Raw genomic sequence first — 18,757 nt, forward strand, 5'->3', positions numbered from 1 at the left:
CTAGTCATGCGATTTTAGAAATAACAAATATCATATTTCAATTATTAAACAATGAGATAAGAAAATTAGACTTTATTTTGGAATCGACAACCTTACCGCCAAATATCACTATCAACCATAATTATAACAAAAAACAAACCGTCGTCTTCGCCGCATCTGTCCGTTCGTCTGAACGAAGAGTTATATAGTTATATGAAGAGTTATAAAACTCTAAAACTACTAAACCCATATTTTTTTAATGATTATTGTTAAATAATACAATGGATAAATCGTGTTTAAAATATTTAAAAAAAGTCTTTAATTTCTAAATATGGAAATAAATAAATCATTTCATTAAATCATTTCATCATTCATTTCATTCATTAAATACTAATCCAATTTTCATTCTATTTTTAGGTTCTTGTTGAAGGTGTATGTAAGTATTACCTATTGGTTAAGTTTTTATAAATATTTGCTTAAATTTAAGTATAATTATCGAAAATGAGAAAACGCTACCGAAACCCTGTGAGATATAGGTAACAAAATAACGTATGGTAGAATTGTGAATATTATAATATAGGTTCATTCCTAGCTTTTTATTTGTAAATCTATGACTAGGCGATAAAAGTAATATTCCTATTTAAGAAAAGCATTTTCTTACGAATTTTAACAGAATGGTTAACATGCGTAAATTCATTAAAAACCTACAAAAAGCAATTCTCTCGTACAATTACAAAAATAACGTGAACATAAATACTATTTCAATTCGGATTCGGATAACATTTTAAGTAAAAAATATGTTCGTATCGTAAATGATTTCGAGACCACGTTTCTATAGATAAGTGTCACATACGTCTCAATATTAGTACTCTTTAGTAATTATGTGTAAAAATGTGTGCTAGTGGTCGTGTGCCTTAAAAATTAAAGGTCCGCAAAATATTAACAGAAAAAAAGGAGTCGACTCCGAAAACATGCTGTTCGAAATTTTATTTCACGTTTCTATGACGTAGAAAAAGATAATGAAGGTCGTTTGCTAAGTAGGTATGACAAATTAAATAAAATTAAGTTCAAGAAGTATTTACATATAATGAATGGAAAATTAACCTGGGAACCTCCTCCTTGTTCAAATCGGTTAAAATTTCTATTTAAATTTTCGTATTAAATACATATCCAAAGACAAAGCTTAAAATAAAGAATGATTCTGGTGAATGATGTGAATTGACACAAGTGACATACGTCTATTGGATTAATTTGACGTTTACATTTCATGTGGTTATATTGAATATCGATGGCGTAAATTAATATTTGTGATGTTAAAATAATATAAATTCTTAACTTATCTAAATTATTATTGATTATGGCTGCCCGTGGAGAGAGAGGTGTTTCACGAGTTCTGGATAAATTAGAAGCGTCAGTTAATGATGGACAATTTTATGAAGCACATCAAATGTACAGAACTCTCTATTTTAGGTACAAAAACAATTTAAAATTGATCGACGGTGAGTCATTTTTAATCTATAAGGCTAATATGAAAATCATGAATTCACAGGTATTTAAGTCAGAAAAAATATAGTGATTTATTACAATTACTGTACAATGGTGCATTGATATTGCTACAACGCGACCAGCAAGGCAGCGGAGCTGATCTAGGTATTCTTTTATTGGATGTTCTGTCAAAATCAGAAACTAAGCCCACGGAGGAATGGATTGAGAAAATAGCAAAATTATTTGAAATGATCAATGCAAGTGTTCCAGAAAGAGATACATTTCTAATAAATGCTGTGAAATGGTCAATGGATGATGGAAAAATAGGTCATCCATTGCTGCATAAGGTATGAGCCTCAATTATAATTGATGTATGAAAAACATATACAATTTGTTAAAATGATTCTCTTGGTCAGATTTATTAGGCATAATTTATGAAGCACATCTTAAATGTTTTCTTGTCTTTTAAAAAAATGTTTTAAATAGATTTAAACAAGTAAACTCAGTGAACTTTGGACTGTTTAGTTCTCCTGTGTTTATAGTTTATTTTCTATAATCCTGTCATTCTTTGAATTTTGGGCTGAATCAAATTGCACACACAAAATTCCTTAGAAATGTTAAGTATTAGAATTAGAAATTGTATCTTACAATTAGTTTAAACATAACAAATCAATTTCAGAGAATTGCAGAGGTATACTGGCGGGAAAAGAAGTATACAGCAGCTCATAGACACTTTTTACATTCGAGTGACGGTTCAACATATGCTACTATGCTCATCGAACTTCATACATCAAAAGGACTTAACTCAGAAATGGATATGTTTATAGCCCAAGCTGTATTACAAATACTGTGTTTGAGGAACAAGCAAATGGCGGATGATGCTTTTAATGAATACACAAAATCACATCCTAATATAAAGAATGACACAGGGCCTCCATATCTACTTCCACTTTTGAACTTTTTATGGTTTCTCTTGAGGGCTATTGAAGAGTGAGTATTTTTTTTTAACATACATATTATGTTTTTTTTATTTACATTTTATATCATCCTAAGGTATTTTTTGATGGTTTTCATAACCTTAGGTTGAAAAATTATGATAAGGCTGGTTAGCATTACCAGCTTTTCACTCATTTTTAACATGAAATTAAATTATTTACACTCTTTTATTTTTTCTGTTTTTTTAATTCCATATATGTTTTTCATTCTTTTCAGAAAACATGTATTGAAGTTTAAAATATTAAGAAACTGGTATGCAATAAGTTTAAGGCGTGACCCTAATTACTCTAGTTACTTGGATAATATTGGACGCATATGGTTTGGAATAGAACTCCCACAAAATAATAAAAATCCAAATTCTATGTTAGGTGGCCTTTTGAAGTCTATTATAGGAGATGCTGACAGTTCAGATGAAGAAAGTGGTCATGTGGTGCATAAAGCCAATGTTCCAGATTTAGATTAAGGGATGAACTTTAGTAGGCAGATGTAATATAGAAGAGTTATTACTGGTGTTAAAATGTTTGTATCAAGGTGATATTTTAATGAAATTTGAAGGTATATTTGTTAGACTGTTTTATATGAAATTAATCTTCATGGTCAAGTTTGATCATCTTTTAATTTTCAGCATCATGGTCAATAATTTATTATCCTTGATTGTTTGTCCCATAATTCCAATTCTCCAATAAATGTGAAACTGCAATTTAAATTAAATTACAAAACAATCACATAAAATCCAACATATTTATTTGCATTGCAATTTTTAACACATAAAAAAAACTTAAAATATCACACAAATCTGTACTTTAGCTGTAAATATTAACAAAGTAAATAATGTTATTTTTACATAATAACATCCTTGGATTGTATTAAAATAAAAAGATGGCAATTATATTTTGTTTATTTATTTAATCAATAATCAACTTTATTCGTAAAACCTATATAACTTGACTATTTAACAGCATTTTTTATAACATAAAGTCTAAAAACAAAAAATATATACTTACAAACAATAAAATCTGTTTAAAATAATTTCAATTAACAAAGCTTACAATTAATACTTGATCCCACTTAAATATACAAAGAAAGCAAAGTACCCATAATAACGAGATATAAGCTAGTAACATTTATATGTACATAATTATTGAGGGGACTATAAGACCTAAAATGATGCATGTACACATTTTACAATCAACATACCCACAGTTTTGCCACCTGAGCCCTTATCGGGCATAAGCTAGCCCTTTTCTGGTGATTCACCTTACACTTGGTAGCGTTCTGGTGGTACTTGCGACTACATTTATCGCGATTACACGCGGATTAAAAACGTTTTTTCTTTTGACTGACAAAGATTTGTTGGAAATTTTCCTTCGTAATTTAGAAAAAAAAAAATACTTGTTTTGAAGAGCGGTCCCTTAATGTAAATATTGTGCTATCTCACATCTCGTATTGGAGCCCAAAAAATTTTGATGCTTTTGTAAGCAATGTCTGCATACTCCTTACCATTCTAGTATCATAAGTGACCTCATCCTACTAGTATTGTAAACGCGAGTCTGAGTATGCATGGATGGCTGTTAGTTACTCCTTCACGTTAAGCTTACTAAATGGAATTTAATGAAACTTTACAATAATATAGCTTAAACATCAGACTAAGACATGAGCTACAATACTGCAAACAAATTAATTTATGTATGTAATATTTGCTATTGTCAGTGGGTGCATCGCGGGTAAAACAGCGCGGCGCAGCTGTTGTATCAGTTTCAATTATCAATGGATAATTAGTAAGTGTGGTTTATAAAATTATGGAATTGATCTATAAGTTGTTTAATGCATTTTTTTGCATCAAATTAATTCTCAATATCTTCCACTGTTAGACACGTTATATCTCTAACAAATGAAGCAATTTTAACTGTGTTCTTTTGAAGATCAAATTTGATCTTTCTATTTTTTAAATCTAAAGCTTGTCTTACAATAAATCTGTTGAACTCATGAACATCAGGATGATTTAGAAATTCATTTACATCCATCCACCTGCATGCTTTGATTTCAAGATCTGACTTTGTTATTTCATCTGATGTAGCCTTTAACATAACTACAACATAAATGTCTGAGTTGCCAAACATTGCATTATGAGTGTGCCGCAGAGTAACCATGGAATCAAACTCTGCATCCACATTTGTCTCCTCCTTAACTTCTCTGATTGCCGCATCTTTAATATTCTCTCCTGAAAATTAAAATAATAATCGAGGCCTTCTTTTCTTTAAAATGTAGACATAAATTACTAGACTTAGAGTATACATACGAAAGATATAGAGCGAGCTTCAATAAATATGGGCACAAGTAGGAGCAGTTGGTCTTTCTTGATACTCACCTCACATTGAGTCAAAACAAAATTGTGATTTATTGGCAACTGAGCTGGTGGTTCGCCTGATGATATGCGATTACTACCGCCCAAGATCATTCGCAGAGCAGCTCACAATTAAGGGGAAAGAAAGGATTGACGACTGGAATGAAGGAATGGATTAGGGAGGGTAAAAAATAGGAAACGGGCCTCCGGCTCCCCCACTCACCCCACGAAACAGTAGAATGGTACTATTTCACGGTTTTTTGTGTAGGTGTGGTACTACTCCGGTGCGAGCTGGCCTGATTCGTGCCCATGCGTGCTCAACTCCCACACAAATTGTAAATACGTTCGATGCTGTCACACTGTATACACATACAAACACTACACATGATGAGAATTTTCTGGTGAGGTATACATTTAAAGATCTGAAACACCTTATATGGAACTCCAAGAGCCAAGCTACACTGTAACATGTATAGGAATGACATCTTAGTAAATATTGTTTAGTCTAATGAGCATTTTCAGTGGATTTATAAAAATCGAAGAATTAGAACTCCCTATGTGGAAGCTAATACTACAATATGTTGTGCTATAACCACAATTTTAAGTCGTATGTGTAAACTCTATGTCATGTGTAACTGTTTTTATACCACATCATCTATTTTTTAATTTTCAAAAAGATGAAGTTTATTAGATGGACTGCTTTTCCCACAAAGAGATTTGTCTGTGTTTGTGAATATTGGTTATTCTTAAATTTAGATATAAACGTCTATATTGGCAACACTGAAGCTGACGTTATCTATATCATTATCATACAATTATACATACTATTTGGTACGTTGTTGTTAGTGACATCACAATTCATGTTCGTGTATGTGTCCGTGTTGCTTTTTCATGCATTTTAAATATTCCAGACTTTTTTTTGTACTTATTAAAAATTAATTCATCCTTGCAATACATCCGACCTCTATTCGAATTACATGCATATTTCCATCATATTCCCTACTAAGTATCTACAACAAATCTTATCATTGGGACATCGAAAAGATGACACCCGCGCTCTATCCTGCTTGTGTATACTTTGAGGGTAAAGTGGGATGAATGTAATAGTGCTAAGTCAAATCTTCGGCGTTACAATGTCACTAGTGATATAATAAAAATGGCAAATTTCAATCGACTAAATTTCTTACAATTTAAGACTTATTGTTGATATTTTTGTCATGGGGACAAATATATTTTATAAATTTTACTGGTTGTTAGATTACTTTGCTGAATGGTCCGTTTCCAATCCCGAATTTTGTTGATCTATATAGTGGTAGGCATTTATACATCATATACTTAGATGAGAATATATATATTCTCTATAAATAAATGCAATATCATTATATTGTGTCCCCAGGACGATACAATTTCTAGTTGGGTATTGACAATGTACTGTTTCAATATTTTAAAAAATTTGGAAATGTAACACCATGGCTTAAACATATCTCTGCGAACATATGGATTGGCCAACTTGTCCCAATATAATCAATAGATGTTCCAATCTTCCAACTGTAATGATTAATTATAAAAAAATCTAGCCAAACAACTATTTTCCTGTTTTGTATGTTACCATGAAATAAAAATGCAGCTTTCTTTACCTCTTTCCACATATCCTCCAGGTAGCTTCCAATGAGGGTAGTCAAAATGTTTCTCTGTCACTACAAGCATTTCATTTTTACTATTAAGTACAAGTCCTCCCACACCGAGATTTGTGTGACAAGCTGGAGGTAAGTTTGCAGATCTATCCAGCGGTAACCATTTATACATCATCACAAAGTCATCTCTAGCATGATGGAAGTTAAACCCTACCTGGAATTGTTTAGTGGTAGGTAGATAACAATATTATTAAACTGCACAAGTAATTTTTATAAAAAATAATACACTACAATAAAAATACTGGCATGAATGCTTATTTAAATTTATAAAATTTACTTATTTAAATACTTTCTTAAATATATAGAAATTTATAAAAGGTTTAAATAAAAAAATACAATCTATTTTAAACAGTTTACTATATAAATTTTTGTTCCTGTTCATACTAATATTTTACCAAAGTTTATTAAAAGTTTTGGCCAGATAGTATTGAGAATAATTTATGAAGTCTTATTATTTTAATAGTGTTTAAATTTATTATTATACATACATCAGCTAATATGGGCACCCAAGACGCATCGTTTATATTGACTTTAAACCAAATACACCTTCTTTCTTCACTGGCCCATTTTTTTAAAGATTCTATAAAAAGTAAATTAATAGTTGTACAGTTTACGACAGTCTTATAAATGTAAAGATTAAGACTTTTAATGGATTACAAAAATTCATTATTTTACTTTTTTTTTTCTACTTTCAAATTGTAAGTGTAAAATTTATTGTTTATAAACTACTAGCTAGCAAAGTAAAAATATACAGTCTAAGGATCTAACTGCAGTCTTCCCCCATGGGATAAAAACTACCCTATGTTCTTTCTTGTATCTCAAACTATCTTTACCAAATTCGTCTATATTTACTTGTATTTATGTACTGTATGGGCTATGGCGCATATGCATTACACATCAATCTCAATAACGCATTTTCTTTTTAAACTTTTTATATCTACAAGTCCTGTCAGACCTAGACATTTTTTTTTTTTCAAGAGTACTCTACCTTTTAGAAAAGAAAAGCTTTTCATCATCCTAAGAATTGTAATAATGATTTCTACATTTATATAACCTTTGGGATTATATTTAATGAAAGTCCCTCATAAAACAATATTTCTCTATTTACAAACACGACGTAAAAATGTTTTTTTTACTGGCTAAGTAATAAATGTATTTTTATAATAATGACAGAACGTTTCACGAGTTTTTAGTTTCTACTCACCTAAAAGTTTTTCTTTAAATTTATCTCTATCACAAGGTTCTTCTTGTGAAGTTACAGTTATACCACTGTATCTATCCGTAACACCATCAAAATATGCTGTAGATGTCATGATTTATTTTCTTTTTATATCACGAATCGCAAATGCGTGTGTGGCGTAACAAAAACTATTCCATTTAATCTCTGATTCTAATCATGAACTTGATAATAGGTATTATTTTCTATAGTTGGGAGAGGTTAGAGCATGTTTCGCGAGTTCAAGGATGACACGTATATTTAATTAGTGTTTTGTTGCTCCTTATTTTAATCTATAGATAAATTAGATGCTAAAGAATTATTTTAATTCATTTTAATGGTATTTGATTAGTCACGCTAATTACTAATGCTAATTGTAAAATATTTTTTTGAATTTCCTATTTAGGTACAAGTACAAAGAGTAGCATAATAATATGGCCATACATATACAAGTCATCCATAGTTCATTATGTTCATACTGCATACATCATACATGACTCATGAGTCGTGCAGAATACAGATAAATACTACCACAGGGCACAGAATATATAAAATCACTATATCACTACATAGTATAAAACAATGTCACTTATTCTTTCCCTATGTCCCTTTTGTAAACTTAAATCTTTAAGACTACATAACGGATTTTGATGCGGTTTTGATAGATAGGGTGATTGAATAGGAAGGTTTATATGTATGATAAAATTCATTAAATAGTGGCAAAAGACTGTTATTTTTGAGATTTCTTATATGATGTCGTTAATTATCAATGTTTTTCCGCTTATATTGCAAACACAGGCTGAACCCTACAGGATTTATCAAAATAATGTACTTATTATTTGCACACATTGAAAGGTCTACAGAAAACTCCGTGATGGTATATATTTTCTATCTCTTATGGATATCCCAAAATAATTTTTTTCTGACATTTACTTTTTACTACAAATATTTGCTAATTTAAACCAATACGGCATTAATTCTTATCCAATTAAATAGCTTTAATGCATTGTTGATTTAAATAGATAGTAATATAGATTTATATGGTCCTTTACAGCACAAGATTTAAATTAATATTTTCGAAGATATTTCAGATTTCAAATTGTGGCGCAGTATGTTTTAATATACAACGTTCACAGTTTTTCTGTAGTGTATTTAATATCAGCATTGCACCCGTGCGAAGCCGGGGCGGGTCGCTAGTAATATATAAGTAGAAAAATACGTAGTTTTCTGTTTACGTACGTTATACCAACATATAAGTGTATAATCTAGTACGTGCAAACAGCTGACAGCACAGAGTAAGTAAAATACTACCACAGAGTATACTACATTATTAGCAGATCACAGAAACGATGTCACTGATTATTGATTTCACGCCATGAAAAATGTCCACGCCAAAAGTAACTATAAACTAAATTAGACATCAGCCAGCTAGATATTGTTAAAAATGATCACGAGTTGCTTCATTAATACTTCGAATTTACCCATATACACAAGAATTGTCCTTTGGTGAAACGAATGATTGTGTGTAGTCAAATTTACTCTAGCATTACTAACTATGAGTTAAATACTAATAGAAAACCTTTATACATAATAATGTTCTCTACCTGCATACTCTGCTTTAAATAAATAAATATTTTTCCTTTTTAACAGAAGCAGTGAAGCAATATTGAAGAAGAGAAGACGATAAGAAGATATATTTTTACTTTGTATCCTTAACGCGTGTCGCAACTGCATTATTCGTGATTACAGGCTATTTTATTTCTGTTCTTCTTAGAAAAACAAGTGTCAACACTTTAAGTATACACTATACGTACATAATGACATTGATGGTTGTGAGTCACAAGACACAACTTGTGACAAAACGTTGATACTTAACTGGATTAAAATTTAATAAAATAAACAGTGTACACCTTTAACATGAATATACTTTTGTATTTAGGTCTATTCTAATAATCATATAGCATATCATTAGACATTCGTTTATTTTCTCTAATAACAATGTTTATTAGATTTATTTGTAGTACAGTAAATGATGCTTTGATGAGGAGACAAAATAGGTAACAGGGGTTAACGAAAGTCTTGTGTTGTCATGAAATATGTATAAATTATTAACTTTTTGTCAACTATCATGATATGAAATTATTGCAGGCTTATTTCTGTTATAAGAACATGCCATTCAACGAAATATGTGTTCAACGCCGAACCTGATAGATTTAAGGGTATAACAGTTGATTTGGTTGATGTAAAATACTGCAAGGATGATTTTTTGATAAAATTAGACGGTAATTTAATTTGCTTTCATTGAATAAGTTAAAAAAAAAGTGCTTTTAAAATATTTCTAATTTTATAGATTCTTTAAAGCAATGGCATGAAGAGGGGAAGAGGTGCATATGGTTTAAAATTCATATAGAGAGTTCTGAGTATGTTCCTCTATTGGCAAAGGTAATGGTGTCCTTAAATGAATATTAGCTATTAGCTAGCTTTTTATTAGTGCTTGTTTCACTTATTTTTACAAAGTTTGGTATCCTTAGAAAGGTTTTCATTTTCATCATGCTAGAGATGACTTTGTGATGATGTATAAGTGGCTTCCGTTGGACTCGACTCCAAATTTACCACCAGCAAGTCATACAAATCTTGGTGTGGGTGCTCTGGTGTTGAATGAAAAGCATCAATTATTGGCGATATCAGAGAAACATTATAATTACCCTCACTGGAAACTGCCAGGTGGCTATGTAGAGAGAGGTACATACAATTTTTAATATTTCCTCAGCTATATATTATAATTGGGTAAAACATTAGTACATTGACTAGTATTGTTTATTGAGATTAAAATATTAATTGAACCAATTTAGAAATTAAAAACTTTTTAATGGATTTTAAACTCGATTTATTTATTATATTATTAACCCGACGTTTTGAACACTTTACAGCGAGCGTGGTCACGGGGAGACTCAGACACCTCAGTCTAAATGTATAATACTTGCGTAAAATCAAATACAAGAAAATGCTAATTGAACCAATTTATATTTTAGGAGAAGACATTAAAGATGCTGCTGTGAGAGAAGTAAAAGAGGAAACAGGAGTTGATTGTAGTTTCGAATCAATAATTACATTCAGACACACTCACAATATGATGTATGGTAACTCAGATATTTATATTCTAATGATGATGAAAGCTATCACAGAAGATATTGTACAATCACACAGAGAAGTGAAAGAATGTAAGTGGATGGCTATAAATGAATATACAAACCATCCACATGTACATGAATTCAATAGATTGGTTGTGAAAAATGCACTTATGTATAAGGATAGAAACTTTAAACTAGATATTAAGCAGAAAACAGTGACTTGGCCCACTGCAACAAGAGTTATGAATTATTTAGTACCTTCAGGTTATGAGTTGCATTGAAGAAAAGATATTTTTTTATTTATTTTACATGGAAGGGTATTGCTTCAGCAAATTTGGACTATGTATATATTTAATAATAAATATTTATGTTTTGTGAATATAAATAATGAATTTTAAATATTTTGGTAATGGTATTTTTGTTCATTCAATTTAGTTATATTATCCTACTTAATCATACAAACCTACATACTTCAGCATGCTGAAATTTAGAAAAGATGATTTCTGTCTTGAATATTAATCTAAGTAGGTACAGTAATTTATTATTAGGTATTACATATTATATACTTTTAACCAACTTAAAAAAAAACAGGAAAAGTTATCAATTTGACGGTTTTTTTTGTTACTTCATTACTTTTCCCAGTTAAATGTAACTGATTTTTATGATTCTTTATTTGAAAGCTGTTGCCTACCATGGTTCCATTTAAGTTTGGTTTAATTCTGATAATTTGAAGGTGGTTTGGGTCTTTTGAAAAAAAAAAAAATTGCACGACAGCACATACAAAAACTAAATGATTACTGGTTACTGCAGGTTGTTGAAAAATCTGTTGTATTGTTGATGGGTTATATACTATTTATAAATGAAAAGAAATATTTCTTCCTCCTTGTGCTTGCAGTTCATACTTAGTGACGCGCCCTCTATATATAAGGTTTGTATATGTACTCTATATTTCTATAAATTTCCCTGTTGAATATTTATTCTACAAGCGTTCTTAAAATAGATTTCCTTAACACGTCTTGTATGTGTTCTACCAAGGAACGGTAGTTCCGTTTAAAGTTTTGTACGTAAACAAAAGCGTAGCTTAGAATATTAAACATGTAATACCTACATCAAGGTGGTAGCTATTTAGACTTGTTGCCGGAGGTTCATATCCCTTTCCTTACCCGTCCCAGTACATTCCTTTATTCCTGTGTAAATGGAAATGATCCAAGTATGAACGATGTTAAAAATGTATTAATTAGTTTATAGCTAAAAATTTATTATTGAATGAAAAACAACTGTATTCTTCCGTGCCCGCCTCATTGGTGCAGTGGTTAAGGAAATTGATCAGCGAAACAGATGTATATTTTCTACCCCATATCCCACTCAGAACACGGGACTTCACAATAATGTCTCGAACATAAAAAATACAAGAAGAAATCAATATTTTATAGTATAACGTGACGTATTCAATTCTATGGTGAACAGATATTGAAGCTAAGTATATTTGTATAACAATAAGAGGTCATCTCTTTATGATATATATTGATAGATAATAACACTGACTTACGAATTCTTTTAGGGTTTAGCTAACACATCCTAGCATCATAGCTCCATAACACATCTCTGGTAGAAAAGAACCTATTCATTCATATAAATATACTAGCTGCACCCGGCAAACGCTGTTCTGCCTTACTCTTATCATTTGGGAGTATGAAAAATAGACGTTGGCCGATTCTCATAGATACCGTATAAGCACAAAAAATTTCATCAAAATCGGTCAAGCCGTTTCGGAGGAGTATGGCAACAAAAACTGTGACACGAGAATTTTATATATTAGATTAATATCTACTCTTTGCCCTTTGGCACCCTTAATGTCATCTTAATTTTAATCGTTTAACTTAACACCTTTTTCGAAAATCTTTAATTGGTGCCAAATTATCTTACAATGCTTTAGAGATAAGTATGTGTTTTAATTTGGCTTCTTGGACTGCATTGCATATTATTATGGAAAAAGAAACTGAGATTTAGGCGCTAAAAATAAATTTGAAAAAATTCTTTAAATACCTCGAGTTTCGTTGCAAAATAAAGATTTTTAACGGTGATGTGTATGTTTATAGATTTTATAACTCGTCACATTTATAATAGAAAATTAAAAAAAACAGCAGTCGGATTTTTGGTTTTATAAAAATAATTCTTATTTTTCCTGTTTAATTGTGTATACTTTATATTGTATAATAAGCCCTATATAAATAAATATAGTCAGATATCAGATTATGCTTAAATATATGTTTATATTATTACTAGCCACACCTATATGTACATACGTGGAAAAATATTAGAATTGATAAATATAAATTATAATATGATAGCAGATTTTCAACTGTAGTTCAAGTTATATTTGTCTTTTCCTTCTGGACTACAATTCATTTTTGGCATGAATGCTCGAGTGATTTGTTTGCATTTTGCCATAATTCCTTTCCCGTTCTTCTTTGTAGATCCCTGTAACAGAAATAATGTAGGTACATAACACAGCTGCGTAAATCGAGATATTTCAACGAATAGAACTGCTAATATTAATATTGCATAAACCTAAATAAATCATATGCCACTGTCCGGTATTGTAAAAAGTAATATGAAGTTTGTATACTTTAAAATTTTAAATAGAGATGTAGCTGTGTAGGTCCTTTATACCCACTGAAGGTCTTGCAGTAGTTGTGAATCTATTTCTCATGGTTCTTAATCTATCAATAATATCCAATGACCCTGACACAAAATACTCATATACAAATTAGCTATATTTTTGAAGTGAAACTTCTTAGAATCGTTGTGATTTCAAACCTGATGCAACGGAAAAAACGACGGGTAAGAGACAAAATACAAAAATTGTGACAGTGTTGAATGAAGCCGGCAAAGAATGACAGAAATATACGTACTATTTTATTCATTCTTTGTCGATTTACTGAAGTTTCACTTCTATCGTGTGTGAATCGCACACACACCTTTTTTTGTTTCTTTGCCTGTTCAAGTACCTTTATTCATATATACCAACACATTATTATCTAATTGTTTATGGGCGGTGCTGTTCGGTTACCCTCAGGCGACTCACCAGCTCCTTTGCCAACTGTCTCATAAAAATAGTTTATGTTTATATAAATTATTCTTAATATAATAGGTTTCAATGAAAACTGTTTGTCACATTCTTTATGAATACTTATCATTAGGTTTAGGTACTAATTACTTATTACTACAAAGTATATTAAGAACAGCACTATGATATTCTCGAATATTAATTAAACCGTGTTTTGCAAGCAGTTACAATCAATTTCACGTTGAGCAGTGGCGTAACTATGTCTATAACCCCGTGGCCAATTCATCGGTTAGGGTCCACGGTAAAGACACTCAACCGTCTCCTCTATTTAGTTCTTTTAGAAATTTAGTCGCTTTTTTTGATATAAAGGACCTGAACCGTCACAGAGCGCCCATGTCCCTGTGTGGGAACTTATACGGGCTGATGGTGATGATGATGACTCCTAGAATTTTGTGATCACTATACATTGTAATAATTAATAAAGCTTTCTGGCTTATTGACGCTCCTTTGGTGACCCCGTAAAATAAATAATTTAATATAATAACAATGATTATTCAGTATTATATATATTACAAAAAAAAAAAAAAAACGATTGATAGATAATTTTATTATCGAACGTGTTTATCTTTTATACTTAGCTATGTCTTCTATCTGGGCTTATCTTATTCACTGTCATTTTATCAAAATAACAAAAAAAGTTAAGACTCCAGTCACAGAATAATAAATACAATTCCAGAAACTATAAATATACCTACATACACTTACACACATATGTAAATTATTTATTAAATGCATGCAATTGATGTGTATTATGTATTTTATATAAATTCATTCATTAGTATTATGTACGTTAACGGATACACAATACTTTAACGGATTTAAAACGCGGTTTATTTACACATCTATCATATTTCAGTGTGGCTTTAGAAAGTTAAGTGTATTTTTTGTCTTTTGTGTCGAATATTGCGAGCCACAAGGCCGACGCGACGTTATATTGATGCAAATGTTTTAACAATAGCCTTCGTGCGTGTAAGGCGTAAGTAGACATACAATTTTGTCATTCTATACAAATGAGATCAATATAGCAGATGTTAATAGATATAATTCCTTGTAATTTATAAAATACCGTATTATTCAGTAATATACATAGACATATTTTGATTAAATAAAGCATTGAAACATTCATTTTACTTAACAAGAACCCAGTTAACAAGAAATCATAACAAGTTCAACATTTCAACAATCATCAACATAAAGTGTATTTTGTAGTGACAAAGTTTAAACAGAGGTGTTTTTATATGTAGGTATTTGTACTGCAAAATAAATTTAAAAGTATTCGTTCAATGGCATCTCATCAACTCGTTGACACGGCTTCTTGTAAAAAAAGTTAATTCTTACCTCCTTTATTTCTGATCCTTCATGTTTGAGAGTAAAGTATAAAGAGAAGCTCATAAACAATAGTTTTAATGTTATTGCCACGGACACCACTATTATGAAAGCATATGTCATGTTTCGGATTTTATTTTGAACTCAACAAGTGTCTTATACACGTGCACCGCTTACAACAGCACCAAGTAACTGGTTACGAATGCTGATTTTTACCAAAGCAATTGTAATCACGGTTGATAAATATCATTGGAGCTGGCTGTTTTTGAATTCTCGTGTCAATAGCATTAAAAATGTTTTATAATGTGTTCACGTTCAAATGTCAGTTCTATTGAATTTCATATGACAAAAATCAATTAACATTCCTTTACCAATTTACAAAGCTACGCAATGGAAAATTATACAGTAATTATTATCTTAATTTGGACAGAAAAAAGAAGGACAATTCGTTTTCTTTAATTAAATATGACCCTAGGTTCATCAATATTTCATTTAAATATACGATATAAAGGTATAACTGTGGAACTTGATCCATTCTGGAGTAAACTATTATACCTAATACAACCAATAAGTCACAGTCAAAATTCAGACCGGTGTCTAACGTTTTTCGTTCATTAGATTAACAAATTAATGCCAGGAGATGTCAATTTGGTCAGATATTACCAAAACGAAGTGCTTGTCTGTACCAAGTCGAAACTAGTTATATCGAAATTAGGCACAGGAGTAAGAGTTTGTTTTACGGGAAAATGTAACCGATTCCGTTATTTTAATGTTGATCGTGGCTATATTTTTTCACGATCACTTTAAATTTTAACCCAATATCTTGAAGCAATCGTATAAACATGTAAAAAATCCCTGGTTTGTCAATAATGTCTTTCTAAAAAGAATTATTACTTACATGTTTGTACTACTGACATCAGATATGACAGTAGCACACTACACAGTGTACAGCTGAAATTTGATTACATAAATCCACTACTGTGAAGCCTAGGGCCCCTAAAAAATAATCATTTAAAAATTCGTTAAAAGTGTTATCTGTTTGTCTCGTAAAACACTTATTTATTATTTTTATCACAAAACCAAACCGTCTTTCAAATTGTTCAAACTAGAGTTCAAATGCAAATGGGGACCACGAGGGAGGCACCAGTTTTTGTATAAAAAAGAATCATCAAAATCGGTTCATACGATGAAAAGTTAAACAAACCCAAAAAATCACTTTAAAACTCAAAGTCTGTTTGTTAAAACTCTCTAATATCTGGTCTAGTTTAGGAAATTCTGTCGTTGGTAGATAATCCATTTATGGAGGAAGGCCATTGATATATGGGGGATGAAACCGGGCAGCACGTCTAACATAATTTATTTTAAAACTGGCCAAATTAAGAATCAGAAACAAATAAGTTAAACTAATTAGTAATTTTTGTCATGTCAACGACACAAATTTAAAAGTTATGTATAATTTAAACCACAATTTTTGTTCCGCGAACAGGTTATAAATGGGGTTTCATATCTTTGATACATACTAGATATGTTACCTATATCTATGTTTGACTGTGACGTATGGATAGATAAATAATTAGTCAATGTCGCATTTTTACCTAAAATAACATTATGAATTACCCATAATAAACGTGTACGATGATGCAGTATACGTAGGTATTGTAATTATTTATCAGGACGAACAAAAAATAATCAGATATTGAATTATTATGAGATAGAGTCTTATTTTCATCAATTGATTAGATAATTATAATTATTTAATAACACTATAATACTTTTGAAAATATAAAAAAATTCTTAATACTTTTGATAATAAAGAATTCCAAGATATTCTTAAGTAATCTGTGTAAAATATTTATCTTGCCTTCAAAGTTCAAACGCACATATTTTTTTTTACAAAAAGTTTGCAGATACTTTTTATAAAAAAAACTACGCTCCAACTACCTTTACAATTGCCGTCAAAATTTCAAATCTTTCACTCCAATCATATTCAAATTGCAACAAACTAAATTAATTTTTAGTGATGTGTCAAAACTCAACCTAACTTTTGAAGTCCTTTTCAATAAAATACCGCAAACCAATAATCGGTTCTAGAAGCAGGTACATCCATTAATATTTATTTTACATCATTTTAAAGTGAGAAGATTTTAAAAAATACTAAGTGTTCAGAAAATCTCGAAAAAGCTTCTCGCAAATATCATTTATATTAACTTACAAAAATTGGGCAGTATTCATAGATGGACCATTGTGCATCAGCACGTTTAAGAAGTAAGCAAAATCTCAAAAACTCGCTGCTTCTCACTCGTAAAAGAACGTAAATAATTTAGTTGCTTTTTTAGTTTTTGCCCTTTTTCTTTCCGTCTTTGTCTACGCAGACTATTCTACTAACTTCAGCGGTTCCACAACTATTGCATTCGCTTCATTTTTGGTCCCCACATGTTTCATCAGTCAATGTAGCAATGCACACATTATGTACTCATTATACCTATTATTTAACCCAAGATCGCCTTCCTGTTTAAAATGTTAATAATGTTTCAATATAAAATATAATATAAATATAAAATAATATAAATCCTTCAAAACATGGCCGCTGCACCCAAGGTTGGCTTCCGGCGAATAACGTAAAGTTTCATTACATCAATTATAACATTTTCAATTACATCCTTAGATACATTATTACGACTAGATCGATAGTCATCATGCAAAGGTTTTGTCGAAAGGGAGGCAGAAAACAGATTGATGAAAAAATATACTAGTTCAGAGTGCTAGCTATACCATCAAATAACTAATAATACGTACATGGTAAATGATAGTAATCCGCATCAATAGTGAATATAGCTACAGGTATTGATGCTACTGCCTTTATTTGGTATTGGTTTTTGTTGACTTACTTTAATTAAAAAAAAACTATCCTCGAAAACATTCAAAAGCGAAACATAAATTAATATAAGCGCCACGCACTCATCTTTTAGACGTCGGTGCCAGCCAAGTCTAATGATAGTAGATAATTAATAGATAGATACTACCTCCTTACTACATATTATCACAAGTACAAACTTACTGCGTGTCTGTCTACTGCCTACTTGACTTAGTTATAGTAATTATATTATGTATGTAGTTATATACCTACGTTTCGAAGACGATAATTTGTTTTTCAAAGTAATTTGTTAGAGAAAATAAATAAACTGTACCTAATATAAACATAACATTATAAAATTTCGATGGGTATATTCTCATAGAAATATAGGAGTGGTATTCCAACGAGTTTTTAAAAAATATTTTATAAGTAGATAAATAAATCATATTCATATTGTTACTTGAGAGCCGAATGTTTATCACGTTTATTTCACGTATAGGTATATGTACTATCAAACGATTTGAAAATGTCCACATTTATTGATAGGATAAGAGTTATTTATTGTTCTTGATTTTGTTGGAATGAGTTAATTCCAAACTGTT

The 18,757-nt window shown here is 30.5% G+C and overlaps 3 protein-coding genes and 1 long non-coding RNA gene across 4 annotated transcripts; 2 read left to right on the forward strand and 2 right to left on the reverse strand.

The window, feature by feature from the left end:
* Positions 1-1,223: 1,223 nt before the first annotated feature.
* Positions 1,224-3,101, forward strand: LOC119832198 (Golgi to ER traffic protein 4 homolog). Its single transcript, XM_038355825.1, has 4 exons — positions 1,224-1,449; positions 1,529-1,811; positions 2,144-2,454; positions 2,677-3,101. The coding sequence occupies exons 1-4, from the start codon at positions 1,337-1,339 to the stop codon at positions 2,921-2,923; spliced, it is 954 nt and encodes a 317-aa protein (XP_038211753.1). The 5' UTR covers positions 1,224-1,336; the 3' UTR covers positions 2,924-3,101.
* Positions 3,102-3,346: 245 nt separating this feature from the next.
* On the reverse strand, positions 3,347-8,138 carry LOC119832199 (nudix hydrolase 8-like). The gene is made up of 4 exons (XM_038355826.1): positions 7,703-8,138; positions 6,987-7,078; positions 6,442-6,652; positions 3,347-4,681 (listed from the first exon to the last, which is right to left on the reverse strand). Exons 1-4 carry the CDS (start codon positions 7,809-7,811, stop codon positions 4,305-4,307), a joined length of 789 nt encoding a protein of 262 aa, XP_038211754.1. The 5' UTR covers positions 7,812-8,138; the 3' UTR covers positions 3,347-4,304.
* A 1,395-nt stretch (positions 8,139-9,533) lies between these two features.
* On the forward strand, positions 9,534-11,244 carry LOC119832623 (nudix hydrolase 8-like). The gene is made up of 5 exons (XM_038356310.1): positions 9,534-9,771; positions 9,863-9,996; positions 10,065-10,156; positions 10,246-10,456; positions 10,747-11,244. The coding sequence occupies exons 1-5, from the start codon at positions 9,713-9,715 to the stop codon at positions 11,124-11,126; spliced, it is 876 nt and encodes a 291-aa protein (XP_038212238.1). The 5' UTR covers positions 9,534-9,712; the 3' UTR covers positions 11,127-11,244.
* A 1,857-nt stretch (positions 11,245-13,101) lies between these two features.
* LOC119832343 lies at positions 13,102-15,499 on the reverse strand. Its single transcript, XR_005287924.1, has 2 exons — positions 15,314-15,499; positions 13,102-13,326 (listed from the first exon to the last, which is right to left on the reverse strand). It is a non-coding gene; the product is annotated as an uncharacterized LOC119832343 (long non-coding RNA).
* Positions 15,500-18,757: the final 3,258 nt, after the last annotated feature.

This window comes from Zerene cesonia, chromosome 15, assembly GCF_012273895.1.
Source record: "Zerene cesonia ecotype Mississippi chromosome 15, Zerene_cesonia_1.1, whole genome shotgun sequence".
NCBI classification, from domain to species: domain Eukaryota; kingdom Metazoa; phylum Arthropoda; class Insecta; order Lepidoptera; family Pieridae; genus Zerene; species Zerene cesonia.

What these genes read in the sequence shown, in the direction of transcription:
- LOC119832199 (XM_038355826.1), bottom strand. Translation starts at nt 7,811, where the DNA reads ATGACATCTACAGCATATTTTGATGGTGTTACGGATAGATACAGTGGT. An exon ending in GGGTGCCCATATTAGCTGAT is followed by an intron (nt 6,653 to 6,986) that starts GTATGTATAATA and finishes AAACAATTCCAG; the next exon opens with GTAGGGTTTAACTTCCATCA. An exon ending in TGGAGGATATGTGGAAAGAG is followed by an intron (nt 4,682 to 6,441) that starts GTAAAGAAAGCT and finishes TTTAATTTTCAG; the next exon opens with GAGAGAATATTAAAGATGCG.
- LOC119832623 (XM_038356310.1), top strand. Translation starts at nt 9,713, where the DNA reads ATGTTTATTAGATTTATTTGTAGTACAGTAAATGATGCTTTGATGAGG. An exon ending in TTGATGAGGAGACAAAATAG is followed by an intron (nt 9,772 to 9,862) that starts GTAACAGGGGTT and finishes AAATTATTGCAG; the next exon opens with GCTTATTTCTGTTATAAGAA. An exon ending in TTTTTTGATAAAATTAGACG is followed by an intron (nt 9,997 to 10,064) that starts GTAATTTAATTT and finishes CTAATTTTATAG; the next exon opens with ATTCTTTAAAGCAATGGCAT.
- LOC119832198 (XM_038355825.1), top strand. Translation starts at nt 1,337, where the DNA reads ATGGCTGCCCGTGGAGAGAGAGGTGTTTCACGAGTTCTGGATAAATTA. An exon ending in TACAGAACTCTCTATTTTAG is followed by an intron (nt 1,450 to 1,528) that starts GTACAAAAACAA and finishes ATGAATTCACAG; the next exon opens with GTATTTAAGTCAGAAAAAAT. An exon ending in CTCTTGAGGGCTATTGAAGA is followed by an intron (nt 2,455 to 2,676) that starts GTGAGTATTTTT and finishes CATTCTTTTCAG; the next exon opens with AAAACATGTATTGAAGTTTA.